This window comes from Lycorma delicatula, chromosome 8, assembly GCF_047948215.1.
Source record: "Lycorma delicatula isolate Av1 chromosome 8, ASM4794821v1, whole genome shotgun sequence".
Taxonomy (NCBI): Eukaryota; Metazoa; Arthropoda; class Insecta; order Hemiptera; family Fulgoridae; genus Lycorma; species Lycorma delicatula.
The window spans coordinates 111175656-111197618 of record NC_134462.1 but is presented as its reverse complement, the minus strand read 5'-3'; the positions used below and the strand labels follow the sequence as shown (position 1 = coordinate 111197618).

The 21963-nt window shown below is 29.7% G+C and overlaps 2 protein-coding genes across 5 annotated transcripts in view; both read left to right on the top strand.

The window, feature by feature from the left end:
* Window positions 1–231: 231 nt before the first annotated feature.
* On the top strand, window positions 232–15177 carry LOC142328702 (uncharacterized). Its single transcript, XM_075372639.1, has 5 exons — window positions 232–320; window positions 7219–7366; window positions 8855–8997; window positions 14169–14330; window positions 14941–15177. The coding sequence occupies exons 1-5, from the start codon at window positions 236–238 to the stop codon at window positions 15105–15107; spliced, it is 705 nt and encodes a 234-aa protein (XP_075228754.1). The 5' UTR covers window positions 232–235; the 3' UTR covers window positions 15108–15177.
* Window positions 15178–17387: 2210 nt separating this feature from the next.
* mr (anaphase promoting complex subunit morula) overlaps window positions 17388–21963 on the top strand; it is a 66578-nt gene continuing 62002 nt past the window's right edge. Inside the window, exons 1-2 of one of the 4 annotated variants that reach the window (XM_075372634.1) lie at window positions 17388–17654; window positions 18738–19176. In XM_075372634.1, the coding sequence (XP_075228749.1) occupies window positions 17577–17654; window positions 18738–19176 (517 nt within the window). In that variant the 5' untranslated portion in view covers window positions 17388–17576. Of the gene's footprint in view, window positions 17655–18723; window positions 19177–21963 lie in introns of all 4 variants that reach the window. The other 3 variants (XM_075372635.1, XM_075372636.1, XM_075372637.1) reach the window with 3 other exon arrangements.

Genomic DNA, 21963 nt, shown 5'->3' with positions numbered 1-21963 from the left:
ATTTAATTCTTTTATCACAATGCAAATTTTCACAAGCCATTATGCAAGCATCTTTTTCAATTTTACAAAGATCAGCATTTTTAAGGATTAATAATCTTATTAAATATTCTGTTACGAAAATTAAAGTTGACAGTAGATAAAACTTTATTCTAATTCCCTCTTTTCAAATAAATAAAAATAATTTACATCTTAGTGGAACAACTATTTTAAGATTTTTAATTTTTCAGCTGCTTTTATGGAATTTTGCTATCGTGATGATCCACAGTTGAACAAATGTATTAAGAATGTAATACAACAAATTGTACCAAAACTTAAGTCAGGTGAATATGAATTGAATAAAATAATTTATTTATTTATTATTTTTTCTATTATGTAAACTATGAGTCTAATGCATCCTTCATATTATAAGAATTGCTATCTAAAACTTTTCTGATAACTCTCAGCCAGTATTAGGTATAGGTAATTTCATACTTATTTAAAAATATTATTAAGAATTATAAATGACAACTTTCAAACAATGTGGAAAATATTTTTCTAAAGGATTATCTTCAGAACTAATTAAATAGAGTTACTAGAGGCAATGATATCTTTAAAAAAATTAGATGCACTCTTTTATAAGTAGCCAGATTGTATTTTCAGTCTATATTATTTTTGAAAAATTTAGTGTGCTTGTAAACTTCAGGTTCAAGTGTTAAGATATTATAAATATCTATATCTGATCTACTTATGAAGAGCATGTCAACCATCCTGCACAAAATAAACATGCAGCTTTCATTCAGATGTTAGTTATTTTGTCTGATACGTAGAACTCTGTCAGCTAATAACTACACTAAAGAACTCAATAAAAGAAAAAAATCTGGAACAGCTTAGGTGTACCGATGCACACTTATAGACAATATGGTGTATGAAATTCAGAACTAATAAAAAAATACAGTTAGTAAAAAAATATATATAATGCTAACTCACATCAATCAAGAGAACAAAATCACCAATATTTTCAGTAAAAGTTTTTGTACTGTGTTGCTTTTGAAATTACAAAAAAAAAAAAACATGGAGATCATAAAAGAAACTAACAAAACACACTGACTGCTCTGATAAACATAGCAATTCAGTTATATAAATGAAATTTTAATGATTCCAAATGAAGCTATATCAAACAAAACAAATGTATTCATAGATATAAATAACACAAATTAACACATAATCAACAGATTCAACAAAATATAAAATCCAAATATGCACTCTTAACCACAATAAGCAACTTTTAAAGATAAAAACCAAGAACTATACATACTTGTACAATATGAAATTTACAAGCCCACTAGGTTTTATAAAAAAAAATAAAATAAATAAAAAATAAAAATAACGAAGTACAGATAGTACAGGCCTACTCTGGTGGAAAAGCACCCAAAAAGGCCTTAGCCACCCACTGTTCTACACTAAACTCCCTCTGCAATCCTTTTGAGTGCCAAAAGCCTTAAAAATCTTTCAACAATGTGCCACTCATATCTAATTTTCCTTGATGTGCCGATACTCACCACATTCAGACTTGAACCAATACCCTCAAGCTATCTTCCTGACCACCTTTGCATACCTAAACTCATATTTTGAGCAGACATGCAGCATCATTCGGTACTAAGCATTCAGTACACTGACCCGAGTCAGTAAAGTTAAATCGAGCCAGGAAGTCACGAAATGCGCTATACCCTGAAAGGAACCGAGTTACATGCCGGTTCGAGAAGATCCACGAAGCGACTCCCAATTCTCTATGTCTGAAAAGAGACCGTGCGTATACCGTCCCATCCCACCGTCCTGCTAAATACCAGAACCTTCCTCCTCTATTTCGCGAATACGCTGCGGAGTCAGTTCACCCGACCTCTTCTCAGCGTATCGTAATTGACGTTCCGACGTAAGGACATCAATTGGTTTAACACCCAACTAGAACTGCTTCACGTGAAATAGTACTATAGCCCCTCATCACGGTAAGCAACAGGAGACGCTGAGCCCTCAACAGAATGTCGTGGTAGCTTTTATACCTCATTCTGTTTGCCCAAATAGATGCTGCGTAAAGCGTAATCGCCTCACATACACCTTTATTTTCATCTTTTCAGGGAGATAAGAGTAGTTTACATTTTGCCCTGCTTTTTCAGTGTCACTGGTAATTTCAACAAAGAAGAATATGCTGCTAATTAGCTCCAAAAAGATCTGGAAATACAGTATCAAGAGTATACAGAGTGTTTCTAAAATGGTGGGTTGGCTATACTTTTTCGGATTCTACTAGTAAAACTAAACAAAAAATACCCATAGAAAAAAATGTCAATTTCTCCTTCGTTCTCCCCTTGTCCGCCATTTTGTTATTTTTATATAAAAGTTTATATGTCAAGATCGGATTGACGAATCACATTAATATTTGGTAAGCGTCTTATTAATAAAGTTTTAAAATTATCAAAAAATGAGGACTTAAATACTTTCGCAAATTACAAAATGGGGGCCATGTTTATTTTTCAATTCGTTATATCTCCATAAATATTTGTTTTATGAAAATTTATGTTATTTTCTAAAATATTAAGCCTTTTATTTTGAACAAAATGACATTTTATTTTTGAAAATCGGTTAATAAATAGCCGAGTTATGGCAGAAAATTTATGTTGTAATTATGTGTCTGTTTTCATGTCCTCTACTTTACGTTCAATTCGATGAAATATTAATTGCTTTTATTAATTGTTTATTTTAGTATTGTAAATTAGTATCAAATTAAGTAATAATTTTTCACATAGACCTAATAATTATGACACAAATTTGTAACATCGATTTTCTCCCATAACTCGACTGTTTGTTAACCGATTTAAAAAAAATAGAACGTCAGTTTGTTCAAAATATTAATCATAAAAATCTATCATTAAAAATATCACATATATAAATATAAACAGACGTTCAGCTTAATCAATCTGCAGAGTTTGTTAATGATACTCTTACCAAAGCTGCTATAGATAACAGCACTTTTGTTAATATTAAGTAAAGGTTATATCATATTAGTACAGTACTATACTTAGTGGTTGACCACAAACATGTATAAAAAGATTTTAATGTTTTTTTTTTAAATGAAGGATTTAATTATTTAACTAATTATTTGGCTTCATGTATTTTGTTATGTATGGAATAATATGTTAAATATTTTATTAATGTTTAAATCTGTAATCTAATTTCAACTGATGATGAGGAAATTCCTCGAAAGCGCTTTTGTTTTATAAAAAAGAAAAATAAGGTAATAACAGATGTTATTAACTCTATACTTTGTGGATTGTGCTTACTTTTGTTTATCTTCTTGGTATTAATTGGTAAGAGGAAGATATGGACAAAAAAAAAATTTATTTTACTAGATATTTATATTTATATAAGGATGGACCGGTAGTATGATTTATTTCCATGCCGTAAGGTTATACATTTTCTTAGTGGAAAAGTAATATACATTTTATAGTATGATTTTCAGAAACCTAAATATTATTCAGTAAAGGAACCTTTAAATACATATTTAAAGGTTTATAAAAAGAAACCATCTATAAAATATCGGGTGGCACAGGGAAACAGAAAATTTTGAAAGTAGTAGTGGCCGCTCGGAACAGAACGGAACGCAAGGATGTCGGAGGGTGCAATACCCTCCTACTTTTCGCAGTATACAGACTCACGTACTTTGCTGCTGGGTGATTCTAATGGACTGACGGTTATTAATAGTGGCTGACGTTTATTCGTTTTGTGAAGTTTGGATTGCGTTCCGATCCAATGGATGGTTTGTCGGTAGGGGCCGGACGGAACGATGTGCTAATAAGCTTATCTTCCGTGACGCGCTCCATTTCAGCCTAGAGTGAGCTGAAATTCTTCATTTAAGGGGGCGTCCTCTCTTAAGGAAAGGACGTCGGAGGCGATTTTTGGGCTTACACTTTATCATTTATTTTAATTCAATTCAATTTAAGTTGGTATGAATTAATGAAAATGTGATTGGAAGGATTGCTCTGAGGCGTTGCGCCCCAGAGCTATCTCAGTCGGTAGGAGTATGGATTCGGGGTGATTTGGATATTTGTTTTCATGTCTGCCTCTGTAGTCTTCTTGTTAACCTTGTTAATATCCAGTATGTTCCAGAGGGAACTATACTGGCGAGAGACAGACTGTTGTCTTCTTTTCTTCTGACTCTTCTTCTTCTTCTTTTCTTCTTAATTCGCTTCTTTCTTCAAGGATGGGTGGGAAGCGAAAAGGTTATGTGGGATCATGGTACCAGCGGTTTTAGCGCGGTTGTTATTGTCGTTAGGATTGACTAGTGAGCGCGATATACCTCTATTAAGGATTAGATGTCTGTCCGCCGTAAGGGCAGGCAACAGATATATATATATAACACAGTGGCTAACAGTTCTTGAGGAACTGTTAGAAAGGGAGTGGCATCCTTTTGTGCACAACTACCTTTTTTTCTGTTTAGCCTCCGGTAACTACCGTTTAGAAGATAATTCATCAGAGGATGATATGTAATGAGTGCAAATGAAGTGTAGTCTTGTACATTCTCAGTTCGACCATTCCTGAGATGTGTGGTTAATTGAAACCCAACCACCAAAGAACACCGGTATCCACGATCTAGTATTCAAATCCATGTAAAAATATCTGGCTTTAGTAGGACTTAAACGCTGTAACTCTTGACTTCCAAATCAGCTGATTTGGGAAGACACGTTAACCACTAGACCAACCCGGTGGGTCACAACTACCTGCCATTTAGTAATTATGCTCGGTACACAACGTGCGTTGTCCGTGAAGGCATTTTACAAGATTGGTGACAGTGTGACTCAACAGTGATTCCGACGTCATTACAATTTAGGACGTCATGGTCGCGTTACATCTTGCCACGCCATCAAAGCTTGGGTTGAGCTCTAAAAAAGAAATCACCAGGAAGTCAACGAATCCCAGAAAACATTGAAGCAATTAGGGCCTCAATTGGAAGGAGCCTACGACGATCGGCAAGGAAACGCGCAGCAGCATTGAGCCTAAACTGAACAACTGTCCGCCGAATACTCTACAGTAATAAAAGTTTCACCCTAACAAAATTCAAGTTGTAGAGGAACTGAAACAATCAGACTACAAGTGCGACAACAGTTCTGCGATAAAATGATCGAAAAGATTAATGACGACCTCAATTTTGTTGACAAACGTTTCATGTCGGATGAGGCTTATTTCCATATCAGCATGCATGTAAATAAGCAGAATTGCAAATAATAGGCAGCTGAAAACCCTCGTCAATAGGCTAGATGACAGTAAGGGCAAACCTGATAGAATTTTGTTTTCTACAATTGGTCTTAATCAATAAATATTGAAAATTAACCTAATTTGTTAATTTATTTAAGATTATTTCTTTTTTTCAAGAAATAAGTAAGTAAAAATTAAGCTCGTTGGTCGCGTGACATAAAACGCCAATCACAGCGCATGACGTCATGTCTTGCAAAACGTCAGATTGTTTTTTAAGGCGGTCTATGTGGTTTGTTGATTTTGTGCTCTGAAATACATTTTTTCGCGTGTTATACGATTTTCTGTAGTGGTACGACGACTATAAGTCTCTGCAATGGAAGCAGTGTTTACAAAAGCCAGTAGCAGTAACTTGCCCAAAATTGATGTGGTTATGCTGGGAATGTTTTTCGCATCAAATAGTGATTTCTGCTCAGCGTAATTCCAAAATATCAAAACTTCTATGCAAGTACACAACTATAAACATTTCCGTATATTAGTTTTTCGTAATATTAAGAAATTATTACTTCATATTACGGTCTGCTATATAAGTACTGTTGGGTCAAAATCCGTTATATGCCCACAACGCTTAACAGCCCGTCGACCATGTAGTTAGTTAGTTCTTACATGGTACCACTAAGAACTAACTAATTATTGGTCGACGGGCTATTAAGTGGGAATATAACAGATTTTGACCATATTGTTTTTGATGTTAGTTATCAGAAGAAAAAAGTATCTCATAACTAAATATTTTTAATAAAGGCTAAATTTTATTTTAGGTCTTCAAGAGCATCGTATGGAGATGATACTGGAAGCAACGTGCAGCTAAAATGTGATGGCAAAATATGAACAGTCAAATGTAAAATATGCTCGGAACATAGTTTATGTTCTGAGCATAAATTTTATATTGTTTGTTAGTTAAACATGGATACAGTTAAATAAACAATTTGTTTGGATTTTTAATATTAGTACTTTCACATTGAGGCACTAGACAGTGCTTGTAAAACTTGGAATTGATTTTAGACTTAGTCATTTTCGAAACATCTGAACACTCCAATAAACATCTGATTGCTTTGTAAGGCGTGACATGACACGAGGCCATGGTAGTTTGGACAGTTTTGGTGGGAAAATTTTAATTGGTTTTTTAAAATGCAAAATGCATCTTGTAACTGATCATTTATGTGTTATAATGCTTATATTTTAACAAAATAAATCATGAGGCATAATATTAACCGGTTTCTCAAAAAAGTCAACTAGCCTATTGCATAAACAACCATTACACAGCCAAAAGGTTACAGTTTGGTGTATTGTATCAATGTGAGGTGTGGTTGGGCCTTAATTCTTTGAGGATGAGAGAGGGAATGCAGTGACAATAAAGTCTGAACGAAATGTTGATATGCTTTAAAGTTTTGTAGCAGAACAACTTCAAAACTTTCTTGATCTTCGTAATCCTCGATTTCAGCAAGATGGAGCCATGGCCCATACTGCCAGAGTGTTAATGGCAGCTGTTCTACAGGTCTTTGGTAACCATGTAATTTCACAGTTTGGTGATATTCATTGGCCCCCAGGATCATCAGATTTGTCAGTGTGCAATTTTTTCTTGTGGGGCCACCTCAGAAGTAAAGTGTGTACCATTCGCCTGACGACAATCGCCGAGTTGAAAATGAGGATTCATGAAGAAATCGCTGTAATTCCCATGGAAATGTTTCAAAGTGCCATACATAATCTTAGCATTCACTTCCAGGAATGCATACGTTTGAATGGCCATCAGATTATGGACAATGTTTTTAGAAATTGAAATTTTTTGTGTTGGGACACTCATTGGCATGTAATTTACTTTTTGTTTTCAACAATCAAACTTGTAAATTCATTTTTTTTACTTTTATGAGAGTTACTTCAAAATTTCCCATTTCCTTACCATACTGTATTTTCTTTATTGTTATACTTATGTAATTTCAGGTGTTCCAGAATTAGATATTCCACCATTGGATCCGATGGTAATGGATGTTTTACGATTCTCATATAGAAGTTCAATGCTTGGTGGGGATACTGTTGTAAGGAATGTTGGCATACAACGATTATCTACAATAAAAGTCATTGAAGCACGGTATGTTTTATTTTATTTTTATTATTTTAAATTCCTGTCTTATACAGGAAAGTTCCATACATATAAGGTTCTAAACTTGAGTTATATTATTCTATAATTGATTTTACTGAACACTAATGTGCAATGAAATATCTATGCTAAATGGTTTTTGAAGTAAAATATAAATAAAAAAATGCAAACAAATCATTTAGAAAAAAATCTAAAACCCACTTTAATTGTTAACAACCATCATTGGTAGATGAAGGTAAGTAAACTGCAAAAAAATCTTAAATTAAAAAAGAATATGAAAGAAAAGTTGATGAGAAAATATATCAATACTTATATTAAATATCACAAAAATTGATGGGTTTCACCATTTTACTATAAAAAAAAAAAAAAAAAGAAGAGTAACAGAACACTTTTTTTTGTTTGGTGTGTTGGAAGTGGAGTCACCATCTCTTCACCACTTTTTACTGCCATGTAATGTTCTTGCTTTATGCTTGCTATAAGTCAGCATTGAGTGTCATTTGCCAACTTACAAAGACTCAGAGTTATAAATTTTTAACATATTTAAGTTTTATATCTACTCTCTTTTAAATAAAATATTAAAGTTCATAAAATAGATAAACTCACAACAGTGTTGTCCCATTAGATTTAACATAACTTTCTATTTAATTTAATCTTATACTTGATCTCAATGTATAAGTTGCAAATCCCTACTGAAGATCCACCTATCATGACCGATTCACAAGTGATTGGCACACACTCAGTGAGTGCAAGGCAAACTATACAGAGTGTATCATGAAGTTCTCCCAGGACTTTCATAAATTATTCTACTGAAATTGGAATACAAATGTACTGTTTTTAAATAAAATTCAAATTTTTTTAAAACTTTTCTTTGTTTTATTCATCTTGTCTTACACCATTTTAAGAATTAAATTCTCTACAAATTTTGTTTAAATTTTTACGCGTTTATTATCCATTTAACAAAGTTATTGTATGTCAAAAATAAAAAAACAGGGATTTTACCCCAATTTATTGGTTTTCATCCCATATTTCTAAAAAAATTACTGCAGATATGGTTCTTGGACTTATCTTATTCGATGTTTCTGGTTAAATACCATAAGAATCACAAATTCTGCCCTTAATTAACATACTAAAAATTTCAATAATACCTCATTTCACCAGGTAGCTAAAATCTGAGCAAACTCTCACTAGCCTAACTCACAAACGAAGCATTTTAGGACATATGTTTATATAAACTTTTTCCATTATTTTCACAAGTAAGATAGTTTATGAAAGTCTGGAAGAAGTTTGTGATATTCTCTGTTTGCTATTTATATTTATCTCAGTTGGAGTTTTAATTATTTTGAAAATTTAAACAGTAAGTGGAAGTTGATGTGTTTGATTGTGATTTCCAAATTGTTCAAGTATATAATAAATTTTAAATCATTATATAAATTATTTTATTGTTTCAGTTTTTATAATTCTTTTTTAATTTCTTTTCAGTGCGAGATTAAACAATCCAGAAAAATTTTATCTTGAATTTGATGCTCACTACGATAGATTAGAAAGTTCAGGACACTATGAACTGGTTGGAAATATTGCAAAAATACCAATAAATAGTCATGGGTTATTTAATATATCATTATGTAAGTGTAGTATGTGGAAAGTTATAATTGTAGTGTAAGGTATAAGGATGATACTGATCAATAAGACATTAGAAATGATGAAAAAAGGGAACTATAATAATCAGAATACTATTTTTTAACTGAAATTTGTTTGTTTCCAAGCTGAATAGGAAAAGAGAAAGATAGTTTTATGATACCTTCTTCACTGAACTTATTACACTATTATGAACTAACATTCCATCCCCCATGGTGAAACAAAACAGTAATAACTTCTATTTCAAAGTTACTGGGTTCGAATCCTGGTCAGGCTTGATATTTTTTCATACATATAAAAATTTATTCTCGCCATCAGAAAATGCAGTTAGGTAAAATATTTTTGTTACTTTAATTATAAATAAAGATGTCAAGCCCCCATGCAACTCTTGACTGATGTCTCTTGTATTTTACACGTGTTACAGTCATTGAAAAAGATTGGACAGATAGTATAAAGAAACAAATAATTAATTGAGCCAAAGTCCATGATTCTAAATGGTTCTAGTGAAGAATTATATTTTTACTTTAAGGAGTAGTACTAGTATTAATATTAGTCATTATTTCACTACAGGAAAAGACAATAACATGTTTATATGTTTACTTTATATCTCCTCAAACTCTGTATGAGTATGAGGTATGTAAAGCAACGCCTAGAGTTATTTCTTTCTCTGAAAGTAATGGTTACTGCATAGCATTTTATATGATGAAAATAGTGACAATGTCATTTGTATGCTTCAGTATTGTACTGTACCTTTTGTAGATTTAACTTGCTAGTTCATATACAAGTATATCTGAGTATGAAGAAGGCAGCAGAAACCTTTATTTCTCATTTCTCTTGTATGTTTAGCATGGCTAGCAAGTTTTTACTAGTGTAATGTATGTGCAGTGATAGAAAATTTTATTAAAACACATTACAACATTCTCCTGAAAGTTTAAGCAAGAGTATATGCTAGTGTAAGTAATGTATTACCATGAATCAATATTTATATAAACAGGTGTAATATGTAAAAATTTCCTTTCTATAAGTAATATGGGTTGAAGGAATTTTTGGTATTGGCCAAAAGGGAATGTTTCTATGTAGAAAATTATGAATAAATTACTCTCTTGATAGTAATTGATTTAATTTGCATGATAAACTAGAATAGTTTATCAATACTTTTTCGAGTAGCTGAAAGTGAAACAATATGCCTACAAAGATAAGTGATTTTTCTTCATTTACAATATTTCTTACTATCAGATCACATTCCTTATTATTTCTTATTGTTTTAGTGCAAAACTTTAAATATTTTTATAAAAATTAAATATTATAAATACTGATATATTAATTATGTAATTCTTATTAACTTTGTATTTTGTAATCTGCAATTTTTTTATAATTTTGTTCTAATTTCATAACTCTTATTCTAAAATTCTGTTGTAATTTGTTTCTTTTTCTGTGTATGGTGCTGAACAATTTGAATAGTGGTAGATAAAACCAATGAATAGATTTTGATGTGATAGAATGAAGTAATAGAAGAAACATTGGTAGCAAAATAGTATGACTCTACAGAGTTATTTTGACTGCAATAAAAATGGAAATGGTATGTTTATTGCAGGGATCACAACACCTATGATGAAATCTGAGTGGGGGAGAATGCTTTTGATTATGATCCTAATTAGACTTTACAAAAACAAAGAACAGCCAAACTCAATATTGCAAAAAATTCTACTACTTTCTGGAACATCTATTATAATAAAAAAGACTATTATAATAAAACAAACTGAAAACTTAATTCATCATTTACCTAGCCCACCGGGCTTTCTAGTGGTTAACTTGTCATCACGAATCAGCTAATTTTGAAGTCGAGAGTTCTAAGGTTCAAATCCTAGTAAAGGAGATTACTTTTATACAGATTTGAATACTAGATTGTGGACACTGGTGTTCTTTGGTGGTTGGGTTTTGATTAACCATATATCTCAGGAATGGTTGACCTGAGATTGTACAAGACACTTTATTTACATTAGTGGTTCTGGAGGCTAAAGAGAAAAAAAGAGAGTATAAGACGTATAGCAAGAAAGGCAAAATCACTGATAGAAGCAAATCACTTATTTAAATCTGATTATGTTATTCAAGATATTATAAACAAATATAAATTTAAAAAAATTATTCTTGGATATTTCCGGTATTAAAGTTGTATTATACATCATTTTAACATGGGTACTGGCATTTCAAAAAGGTTTTATTTAAAAAGAAGTTGGTGATAGAGTTCTGGATACCTTATATGATAAAAGAACACAAATACCAAATTGACCAGCCCTAGAAGCTTTAGTTGTAAAAGGTTACTGGTGTGACTTCATAGGTTCTTTCAACATCAAAGAGGTGAAGAAGAGGAGAAATTAAGTTTCTGTTCATAAAAAAAGAGTAGAATATAAAACATGTTGTGACTGCTATGTAGCACTTTCTGAGAATATACTTTAGCTATTATGAATGTAATGCAAAAAAAATAAAAATTGAAGGTAGTGACAAAAATTAGTTAGACAAACGTGATAATTATTAGTAGTTTTATATTAATATTTTTATTTATTTTGTGTAGTGATGGATTTATTTAATTTTATTAAACTTAGATCAAGATTATTTTAACTTTTTGTAATTTAGTTTATTATTTTTTATTGTAATTTTTTCAGCATGTTTGTATTAAGAGTTTATGACTAATGTTTTACATAAATGTTATTTTATATATGATTTAATATTTAAGAATTATGTTTTGCAGAAAAATTATTTTAACAGGGTAAGAAAATAAAAGCATCACACAAAGCAATAGATGCTGCCACTTTGTAATTCCATTTTCTTAAATCTGACATTCCAGAATTCTTTGACCCACGTCCTCTCACCTTCTGCTGGTGGCTGTTGTTATGGAGGTGAGTTAGCCTGCTATGTCAACATGACTAAAACAATGTGCAGAGATTGAAATTTTAACAGTGGAAAAAGTATTGCTAGTGACTGACATTAATCATCGTGTAAAAACTGTTTATGGTAATGAAACTATTGAATGAAGTACTGTGAGTAGGTGGAAAAAATTTGTACACATCAAAAGCCAGTAAAGTAAATGTAGAGAATGAACTTTGCAGTGGTTGACCAGTTTCTGTGACTGGAAAAATAAAAAAGGAGGTGGATGAATTGGAAGTTGGGTTGACTATGAATTCTGTGTGATACTTAGAGGCATTAAAACACTTTTAGAGTCATGTGTGTCGTGGTCAACAATCCATGTAGCTGATAATCCTGAAACATGAAATGCTTGATCACAAACATCTTGTGCAAACTGCTGAGGTACTTGTAAAGATGTAATTTGAACCTTGTTTCACACCCACCATACTTACAATTTTTGGCACTTTGTGATTTTCACTTCTTTCTGCAAATAAACAGTGATATTATGGGTATTCATTTCACCACAGATGATGAACTGAAGGATGAAGTGAGTTTGTGATCCAGAACATACTGACAGCATTTTTCACTGATGGAATGAGAAAATTGGTTCACCGTTGGAAAAATATTTAGCTGTAAATGGTGACTACATGGAAAAATAACTGTAAGTTTTTGTAACAAATAAAGTGTATTTTTATACCTGTTTGTTTCATTTTTGAGTTACCAGCGATTGTGCATTATGATTTCAATCTACCCTTTGTACCTTAGCCATAATGTTATCCAAATGAAGAATGACCCCTCTATCAGGCATCTTTACTTTTTAACAGTAAAGTTTGTCTTCCTCTAAAGGTTTTACTTTTTATATCTCTCTCCTACCAGGCTAATTAATCTTGTAAAAAGACTAAAATTATTACAAAACATTTTATCAAATGATAATTTTATTAGATACCTCATTAAATAATAATTAATTAATTTTTACATAATGAACTGTAAAATAATAATTATACTGATCTTTCCAGCTTCATTGTTATGTTTAATAAAACATGATTAGTTTTTTTTTAAGTAACAAAACAATGACTTTCTTTATAATTGGACGGAGAAATATAACCTAACAAATTTTTCAGACTGAAAACTCCACTAACAATGTCAACAACCCCAAATCTCAGAAGGCCAGCTCATTTCTCTATTAGTTTTTATTAACCTATATTTCCTGTCTTTTAAGCAATATTTCTATTTTACTCAACAAAATAACTTTTTTAATATAGAGCTGAAAAAAGTTCTTTTAAATGAAAATTTTAATTTTTAATTTAATCCTTTAATTTTATAAATTTATGGATGAATTATTAATAGAATCATCATGTATAGTGCAGCTTTTTAATTATGTTATTCAGTTTTTTAAATTAATAATTAATACTACACAATAGAGCATAAATCATTCATTTTTAATTTCAGTTACCCAGAAGTTAACCAATATGTTTGATTATTAGCTAATTCTCTGTGAACTATAAAGACATTTAACTTATGTAAAATTTAACTTTTTCAAAAGCTCTTGTTTTGGTAAATCAGGGGCTACCTGTAGTTGTTAGTGGAGACTTAAATGCCTTATAGTCAAAGATAAATTTCTTTTTATTCTATAAAAACATATACAAGTATATCCTTTATATTTATAGATAGTTTATAGTATAATGAAAGTACTATTTTTAATTTGTGTGCGTTACTTTATAAACTATCAAAGCGGTTTTGCTTTAGAATGCTAAAATAATACAAAGTGTGACTAACAATGATGTCATTAAATAGTACCTGAAGAAGGTGATAGAAAGTAAATGAAAAGGAAACAGTTTTATTCAATAAGTGTGCATTGTTTTTAATTTATTTTTTTAAAATGTATCATGATGTATTTGTTTGCATATAACTAATATTCTGATAGCATTTCACCACAATATTTGCATTCCGGGTACAAATAAATTTTCAATTCAAAATAAGGAATCCAAACCTTCAGAGTTTGGAGATTTTCTTGGGAATTGATGTGAAAATTGATACTGTAGAACACAAGTTACACATCAATCTAGTATGTGGATGGTAATTGAAGAAACCAGTAAATGATGATGTATATGTGAAACACCCATGAAGTATAATTAATTATATGTAATATTTGTTTCCTTTTGCACATAAAAATTAATATTATTTTCCTTTCAGTACAAATTTGTTCAAAATACTTGTATAACAATTAATACTAAATATAAAATTACTGTTACAGATGATGTAAACTTCATGTATGTAGTAAAAGGTAATTTAATAACAGGTGATGATGGATTACAATATATGAAGCTAAATAAATTTCAATATTTAAATACAAATAGAGGCATTGGTTCAATTAAATTGTCAGCTACAAATCTTGTTGAAAGAAATCCATTTTTAAGTAAGTATTGCACTTGAGTGTTTATTACAAATTATTTATGTGTATAATTTGTCAGTCGAAAGTTAATTTTAATTTCATTACTGGTTATACAAAGGATAAACATTGATCAGATGTAATAAGTAAGAATTTTGAGATTGGTCTGTTCCTTTTCTCTCACCCAGGAGCATATACTATTAGATAGTTATTAATGTATTAAATACTGAATAAACCTAATTTAATAATAATTTACTTATAGTGAATGCTGAATAACTGTTTAATTCTTTTCTTTTTTTAATATGTTATTCATATTCTATATTGATACTTTTATATAAAGTTCTTTAAATTATAAATTATTTATTTACAATCATAAAAGTAATGACACTCTCCTCATAAAAAAACACTTTTTGAAAATAATGACTATTAATTATTATTTTTATTTTGTTTACTGAAAGTCAATGAATGGGTTGGTTGCACTTGATAAGTGTGATTTAAGTTTTTCAATTATTCAATAAACAAAGAAGAAAATAAAAGTTCCAAAATGTTTATTTGGAACTTTTTAATTAGATAACGAATTGTTTATATTTGATTTTTGAAAGAAAAGATAAAAAAATAATCATTAATTTTGTTTCAGATATGTTTGCAATAAAATTTCTGAATCAGTTTTGGAAGCCAATTTCACGAGAATTATTACCAATAATTGATCCAATGGTTGATAGATTTACTACTGATTTTTTTAATAACATTTTCTTAAGAATTCCTTATGATATGTTATTACCCAAATCAAGAAACTGGGAGTAAATATTAAAAAACAAGCTGATAACAATATTTATCATTTAATCTTAATTTCAATAAAAACAAATTTTAAATACATTTTTATTGTTTATTTATTTTATCATCTTTGTTCCAATTATTTCATAGTTCAAGAAGGGTAAATTTAAGGTCTCAAAAAGGAAATTAAAAATTTTTTTTGTGTAATTTTTAGTTTTTTACTTATTAATTTAATCATTGTACACTGATTAAACATACAGATAAACAACACAGAGATAAATGTGTACCTTAAACACTTCTTAGCATAGTACATTTTTCATTATTGACTTTTGTACATAGTTCTCTGTTAGGAAGTATAGACCAATATAATATGTATCAAGTGAGGTAAATATGTTTAGACATATTCAATTGTTTTTTATATGAATTGCTGTAGTTTCCTGATTTTCACTCATTTTTCTAGCAATATGGATCAATGTGAAATCAGACTTAAAAAGAACAACTGAATAAACAAAACAGGTAATAAAGTAATTAAATTGTTGAAAAAAAAATAAAATTTCTTTGAATTATTGGAAATTCATGAACATCCTATATTTCACAAAATACCGGAACAGATAAAAAAAAAGTATTAAAAGGATATTTCCATTAAAAAAAATTCTAAAGCTCCAAAAAGTTATCAAATGGAAATCAAGAAAGTAAAAATAGTTTAATATTTTGCGAAAGAGAAAACACAGGAACACTGATGAAATGACAGTGACAATAACTCATTTTCAATGTCCTCAATGAATAATTAAAACTTTAAAGTATCTAGGTTAAACAGGAATTATTGAAAATGAAAGTGGAAAAGAAAGAGGCAGAAAAATTGTTTGTTGGAAGTGTGTTCAAAAGAAAAACAAATGCAAGAGTATTAGAAGAAATCTAGTTTTTATTTTTTTACAATAAAAGTTTATAGAATTACCTTCCAATTTTTTCCTTACAAAAAAAAATAAATAAAAAATAGTGATTTGTACACATGCTCACATATAATAATAAATATCTGTGTTTATGTTTATTAAGTGCATGTGTATGTATATCAGTTTACTCACCTGCAAACTATTATGGGTACATGTTTTATTTATTTTTCAAAATTTAATTTATTTGAAAAAGGCATGGATTAAGTGTATTTAAGTTATTATTCAATCAAAGTTTTTAGAACTACTGCCATGACTTCATTGTTTGTTAGTTGTTTATCTCCTAATCAATTTTATTTGGTTTTTTATTTTTCAGACTCTGATCTTTCACCATATACATTTTTATCTAGTTCATTCTATTTATTATCCAGAATTTTTCCAAAATTACGTTAAACCAAAACAACACAACCTAATGTACAGTTTTTTTCCAATTTCAGGTGAACAAGATTCCTTAATATTGGAAAGATCTTTTTAAGCTGACAAAACAAATTTTCGATGATACTTCTTTCTTGCTGTTTATTGAACAACTCTTATATTTTGTCTGGTAACCGAAATTTTAATAATCATGATAACATGTCACAATTGTTACTTTCGAACAGAAATGTTTTGCAATTAAATTTCATCATGACTTCAAAAACACTACTCCGTTTTCAAATGCGACTGTCGTGAGCAATACCAGACCAAGTGGTCTCGTAAGTCTCATTTCGTGAAAACCATTTCAGCTTATCTGTGTTGAGCTCATAAGCAAAATGCTTATGAGCTCAACAGAGGTAACTCGAGAATTTTGCAGGGAAATCCATAAGAATCTTGGTTACGAGTTTCCAGTGTAATGCTCTGGCACAATTTAAAACGTAATTGGAAGGTTTTAAATACTGTAGTAAGGTGATCCCCCTAGTCTTTAACTTATATTTTGAAATCTGGTATTCGCTAGCAATGCAAATATAACTGAATTTTCTATTACCATGAAGATCGTTGGTTATAAATTATTTAAAAAAAGATTTGCGTATGCTTGAATAAATCGCTATTCATTCTTTAAAACATTCAAAACACAGTTATACTTATTCATTTTAAGAAACAATTGACAAGAATTAGTATTTGCCTGTTATAAGTCGACAGTTGGTGAGTAAAACTATACTTTTAAGTAAAAACAATAATGATGGAAACACTCAGTAGTATTTTTACTAATTAGTAATCAGTATTTTATTTTTTTAATTGAATATTAATATTTTGATTACAATTTTTAATGTAGTAACACTTGTATAAGTCATTTCTATTGTAAATATCGAGCACTTAGATTCCAACGACGGAAATTTATCACCCAGAGGCTGGCTAATCGTATCGGGTGTACAAGTGCAGAGGGTTTAGCTCCCAGTTGCGGAAAACTTCCCTTTCTGAGACGCTTGTGTAATGTAGTAGTATAACCTCAAATGCGGTGAAACCGGTAATTTAGAGTGACAGTGAACAGAGATCATTTCATGAAAAAATTGTACATTTCTTAAAAGATTTTGTTCCGCGTTAATGCTTTTAATTATTACTTATTTTTCACGTTGAGATGATTGAATCAGTTATGAATAATACTTCAGAAATATGGGATAAAATAAGCTCCGCTTTTCCTATTTTGAACGTTGAAGTAAGTATATTTTTTAGTAAAATAATTTTATTTGCTGTGAAAACTACACCTACATACATATTATTAATTATTTTTAACTATTTAAAAGCTAATCGTTTCTAGTACTGTTTTCGTTAGAGGTAACTTATTCGACAGAAATTGACGGTTTTTGACATTTTTCTTTTAAGAAGGTAACTTGCTCAATTTTTAAGTGGCCTGTATTGCAGGAAATTCTACCTAGTTGGTAAAAGTCTATTTTCTGTGTAGTAGTTCTTGGAAAGTTAAAAATATTTTTATTCATGTATCACAAATGCCAAGAAAGTTTATTAAATACCTAATAACAATGTTAGTTTTCATGAATAGCAGATCCCCACTAGGAATCAAATCCAGGAACTACTAAGCATGGTGACCTGTACCCCATTAAATAAACAGTTGATTATTTGATTATGAAAATGACATAAAGCATGTTAAGTTACATTAAAAAAAAGAATTTGTATTTTTTGTAACTCCTCATTTAGGTTAATTTATTTTTGGCCTATAATTAAGTTATTTTAACATGCCTGAAAAAGAGAAATATAGTGAAAAAAATTTAAGAAATTATGAATGCTTAATTACATTCTACATGTACATGGGTGTATTTTGAAAAAAAAAACATTCTGATGTACATACTATATTAAACTGACTTTTATTAATGTCTAAGCCTGATGGTTGATATACCATCCACCAATCAGCAGAATCTCTAACAGACCATTAATGTGAAGAGATGAATCACCTCTTTACTTCATTAGTGATTCGAATCATAGTAATATGATACTGATATAGTGTGGATATAGAATTCATCATAAATATCAGGCTTAGATGGATTGTTTTTATGTTTTAGTAATGTTTACAATATGGGTGAAACATGTTAATAATGTGGTCAAAATTGCATTAGAGATTGCATTAGTGTATGTGTGATTTTGTACATTATTATGTTTCATAATTTTCTTGATATGTGGTATATATACTTGTGCAACAATTTTTATAGTACATTTATTTTTGTATGAATTTGTTTCTTTTATTAGTTGTGGTATTTGCATTAATTATTCAGATTATTTTTTTCAGCTAAGAAATGAATGTTCTCAGAAAGAATTTAATGAGATAATTGAATTCATTAATACAAATAATTTAGGGACTTTTATTGAAGATGTAATTTTAGATAAAATCGAGAAAGAGATTCGCTTGAATGTTGCTCCAAAATTCTGGAGTTACTTCCAGGTTGTTGAAAATGAAATGGATGGCTTTGAAAAATTTAAAATTGCTGTTGACACTCTTTACAGTATGTTGTCAGTGTTTACTCCTGTCTTGGATAAAATGGAATTGTTAAGATTGCAAGGTGGTACATCACGTGTTATATATGGTGAAGAAAAATTAATTGGTACATTTAAAGTGATAGTGAGATCAACTCTTCATGCACATTTACCTTTAAAACATCAGATTATTACTGAACATTTTTATAGAGTATCGTTTAAAGTTTTTTGCAATACTGATAAATTGGAAACTGGTAAGTACTTTTTTTTGTAATTTTTATCTTCTCACTTTGAATTAAAATAGTAAAGAAATCTAAATTCTAGTCTTACAGACATTCAGTTTAAATATTTGGATTGGTAATATTTTGGGGAAGTGCTGTAAAATTTTAAAAATTGATATTTAATAGTAGAATTTTAAAAGCCGTAGATTGTATAATTGAGAAATTTCAGTGAAGAGGTTTTGTATATGAGGATAATTATCGGAATATTTCTTTTTGAATTTCGGTATTGTGCCCTACAAAATGGTGTTTCGAATCACCAAATCAGGGCACTTTCAACCAGAATTCATGCCATAATCTTTTAATAGTCTGTGGAGCACTAATCTAAATGACCAAGTCATAAGTGTGATTGACCTTCAAATGAATATTACTTTTTGTATTTAGGCTATTATATTAACACCAAGTGACTTAATTTTTATGGTGGAATGTTTTTGATAAAGTTGGCTAAAGCTAAGTATTAATTTAGTGCATCAATTTGGGACCAGTACTAAAAAAATTTGTGTTCCATGTTCAATTCCTCTGACAATTAATCATAAATTATTTATCTTTGATTATATTTTCTTCTGCCAATTTTTGCCTAATTGAGGCTTTCCAATTTAATACGACACTGTGGATGCTGCTAACTTTGTGTAGGTAAGAACTTCAATCTACACACTATTTGCTGTAATGTTTTTAAATTGCTGCCCAAAAAAATCCTGTGAAGGTGTTTGCAACAGGATCCAAAACACTTCAAAGCTATATAATTTTTTACGTGGCAAGTTATTGTTTTCTTACCATATATTTCTAAAATATGAGTTCGTGAAATCACAAAATTTCCAAATTATTTCATGTTATTTATTATTGTCATGTGTTTCTTGATAATGGAACATACCATTTACCACTACAGTTTGGTTAATTCTGTATTTCACGCAGTTCTGCTTGGGCAGTATAACTTTATATGAGATAACAAACCAGTTTAATTTTATGTTTGTCTTGTGAAGTCACTGTAAAATTACTTAATGTAAGGTTGCAGGTCACCACAAGCAAAAAAAACAGTATTATAACTACACGAAGTCATGACTTGCATATAATGAAATTTACTGTGGCGAACGGGAAAACTTATTAGAATGGATTTGCAGATAATTTTTGTGCAGAAAAACTGAATTGTATTAATTTTGTGACTTTTGAAATGATAATTTAAATTACTAAATTATAAAATTGATCTTTTATAATTGATACCTGAATTTGAAAAGAAGTGAGTACATAATAGTAGATCATTAACCAGTTCTTTTTTTTTTATAGAAAATAGTAGTTGTTTTATCCTTAAGAACTAAAATTTGTAATTCTGCAACCAAATTCTGTTTATGTAGGTAATGATACCACTACTGACTCTGACTTTTTGATCATGATATGGGGTAAAAGTTTTAGAAAAAAAAAGTTTGATAATTTTTGTGTGTAATCAAATTCCTCAAGTTAATTTTATAATGGTTAGAGAGTAGATAGAGGAAGTATAGTAATTTTTCATTTTCACTTTTGCTTACCTACTGGAGAATGTCAGTATAATTGAAAGATAATTTTTCAGTAGGATTAGAAAATTCAATTTTAGTGGTTAAAAACAACTTAATAGATTATTTCTTTAAATTACTCTAGACATAATTTGAAATGTGGATAAACTATTTTTAATGTGCATCTTAGGTAGAAGCATATTTCCTACTATACCTCTAATTGCTAGTTGCTTAGAATACTACTGCAGGTTTTATAAAAAAGTCTGACATCTTACAGAGCTACCTATAAAGAAGTATTTATAAACTAAAAGAAGCTTAATTGATTTAGATAAAAGAAAAGCAAAACAGAAATGTTAGAACAATAACATTGTGGGTGATGTGACCAAGTGGAGTGGGGTGGAGGGCCCCCATCCTGAGAATTTTATTTCTTTAGATATTTAAATTCTGCAAATTTAAATTTTTTTTACTTTTAATGAGATTGGTCTTTTGCATGCTCATTTCAATTTTCCAGCCTATTCCAACTAAACGTTTGAGTTCTTGATTATAATCATTTCCTTTCAGATCATCTACAAGTGTTGTTGTACCTTTGAGTTGTACCTTCAGTTGTTTACCTTTGAAGTAACTTGAAAAAAAATTATAGTGTCAAGAACTATTTTTATTGATACATTAAGTAAATTACTTACCCCTATAAAAGATGTTGCACCAATTTATTTAAAATTTCATTTTGTAATAACATTATTACTCATCAGCATTTAGAAAGAATAATCACATAGATGTACAGTAGTTCCACCAGGTGTGTGTGACACTTTTTATGAATAGTTTTCAAAATTAATTCTTTGTTTCCAAATTTTATAAACAATATTTTTCAATACCAATCACCCATCATCAACAGGTTTCTTTTTTACTATCTTCTCACACTTACTTTCACACTGCCTCAACCTTGGTTGAACAGAACAGGTGAACAGAGAAGATCTAACAGATTAGGACAAGTAATGGCTTAAAAAAGTCAGAACAAATATATAAAATGATCATTTACAACAAAATAAGTTAAGAAAATCCTGGAATATTATGTTCAAAAATTCCAGCTCATATAGTTAACCTTTTTGACATGACTGTATATGTGGTGCGTGAAATCATAATAGAATCAAATAAACTAGGAAAAAGTGAAGATTTCAGTAAAGCTGGAAAATCTTGTATAAAACTGATTAAAAAAGTCAATATTGATAGCTTTTAAAAATGTTAATTAAGAAATATTGTACACAGTTTTCATATTCCTTAT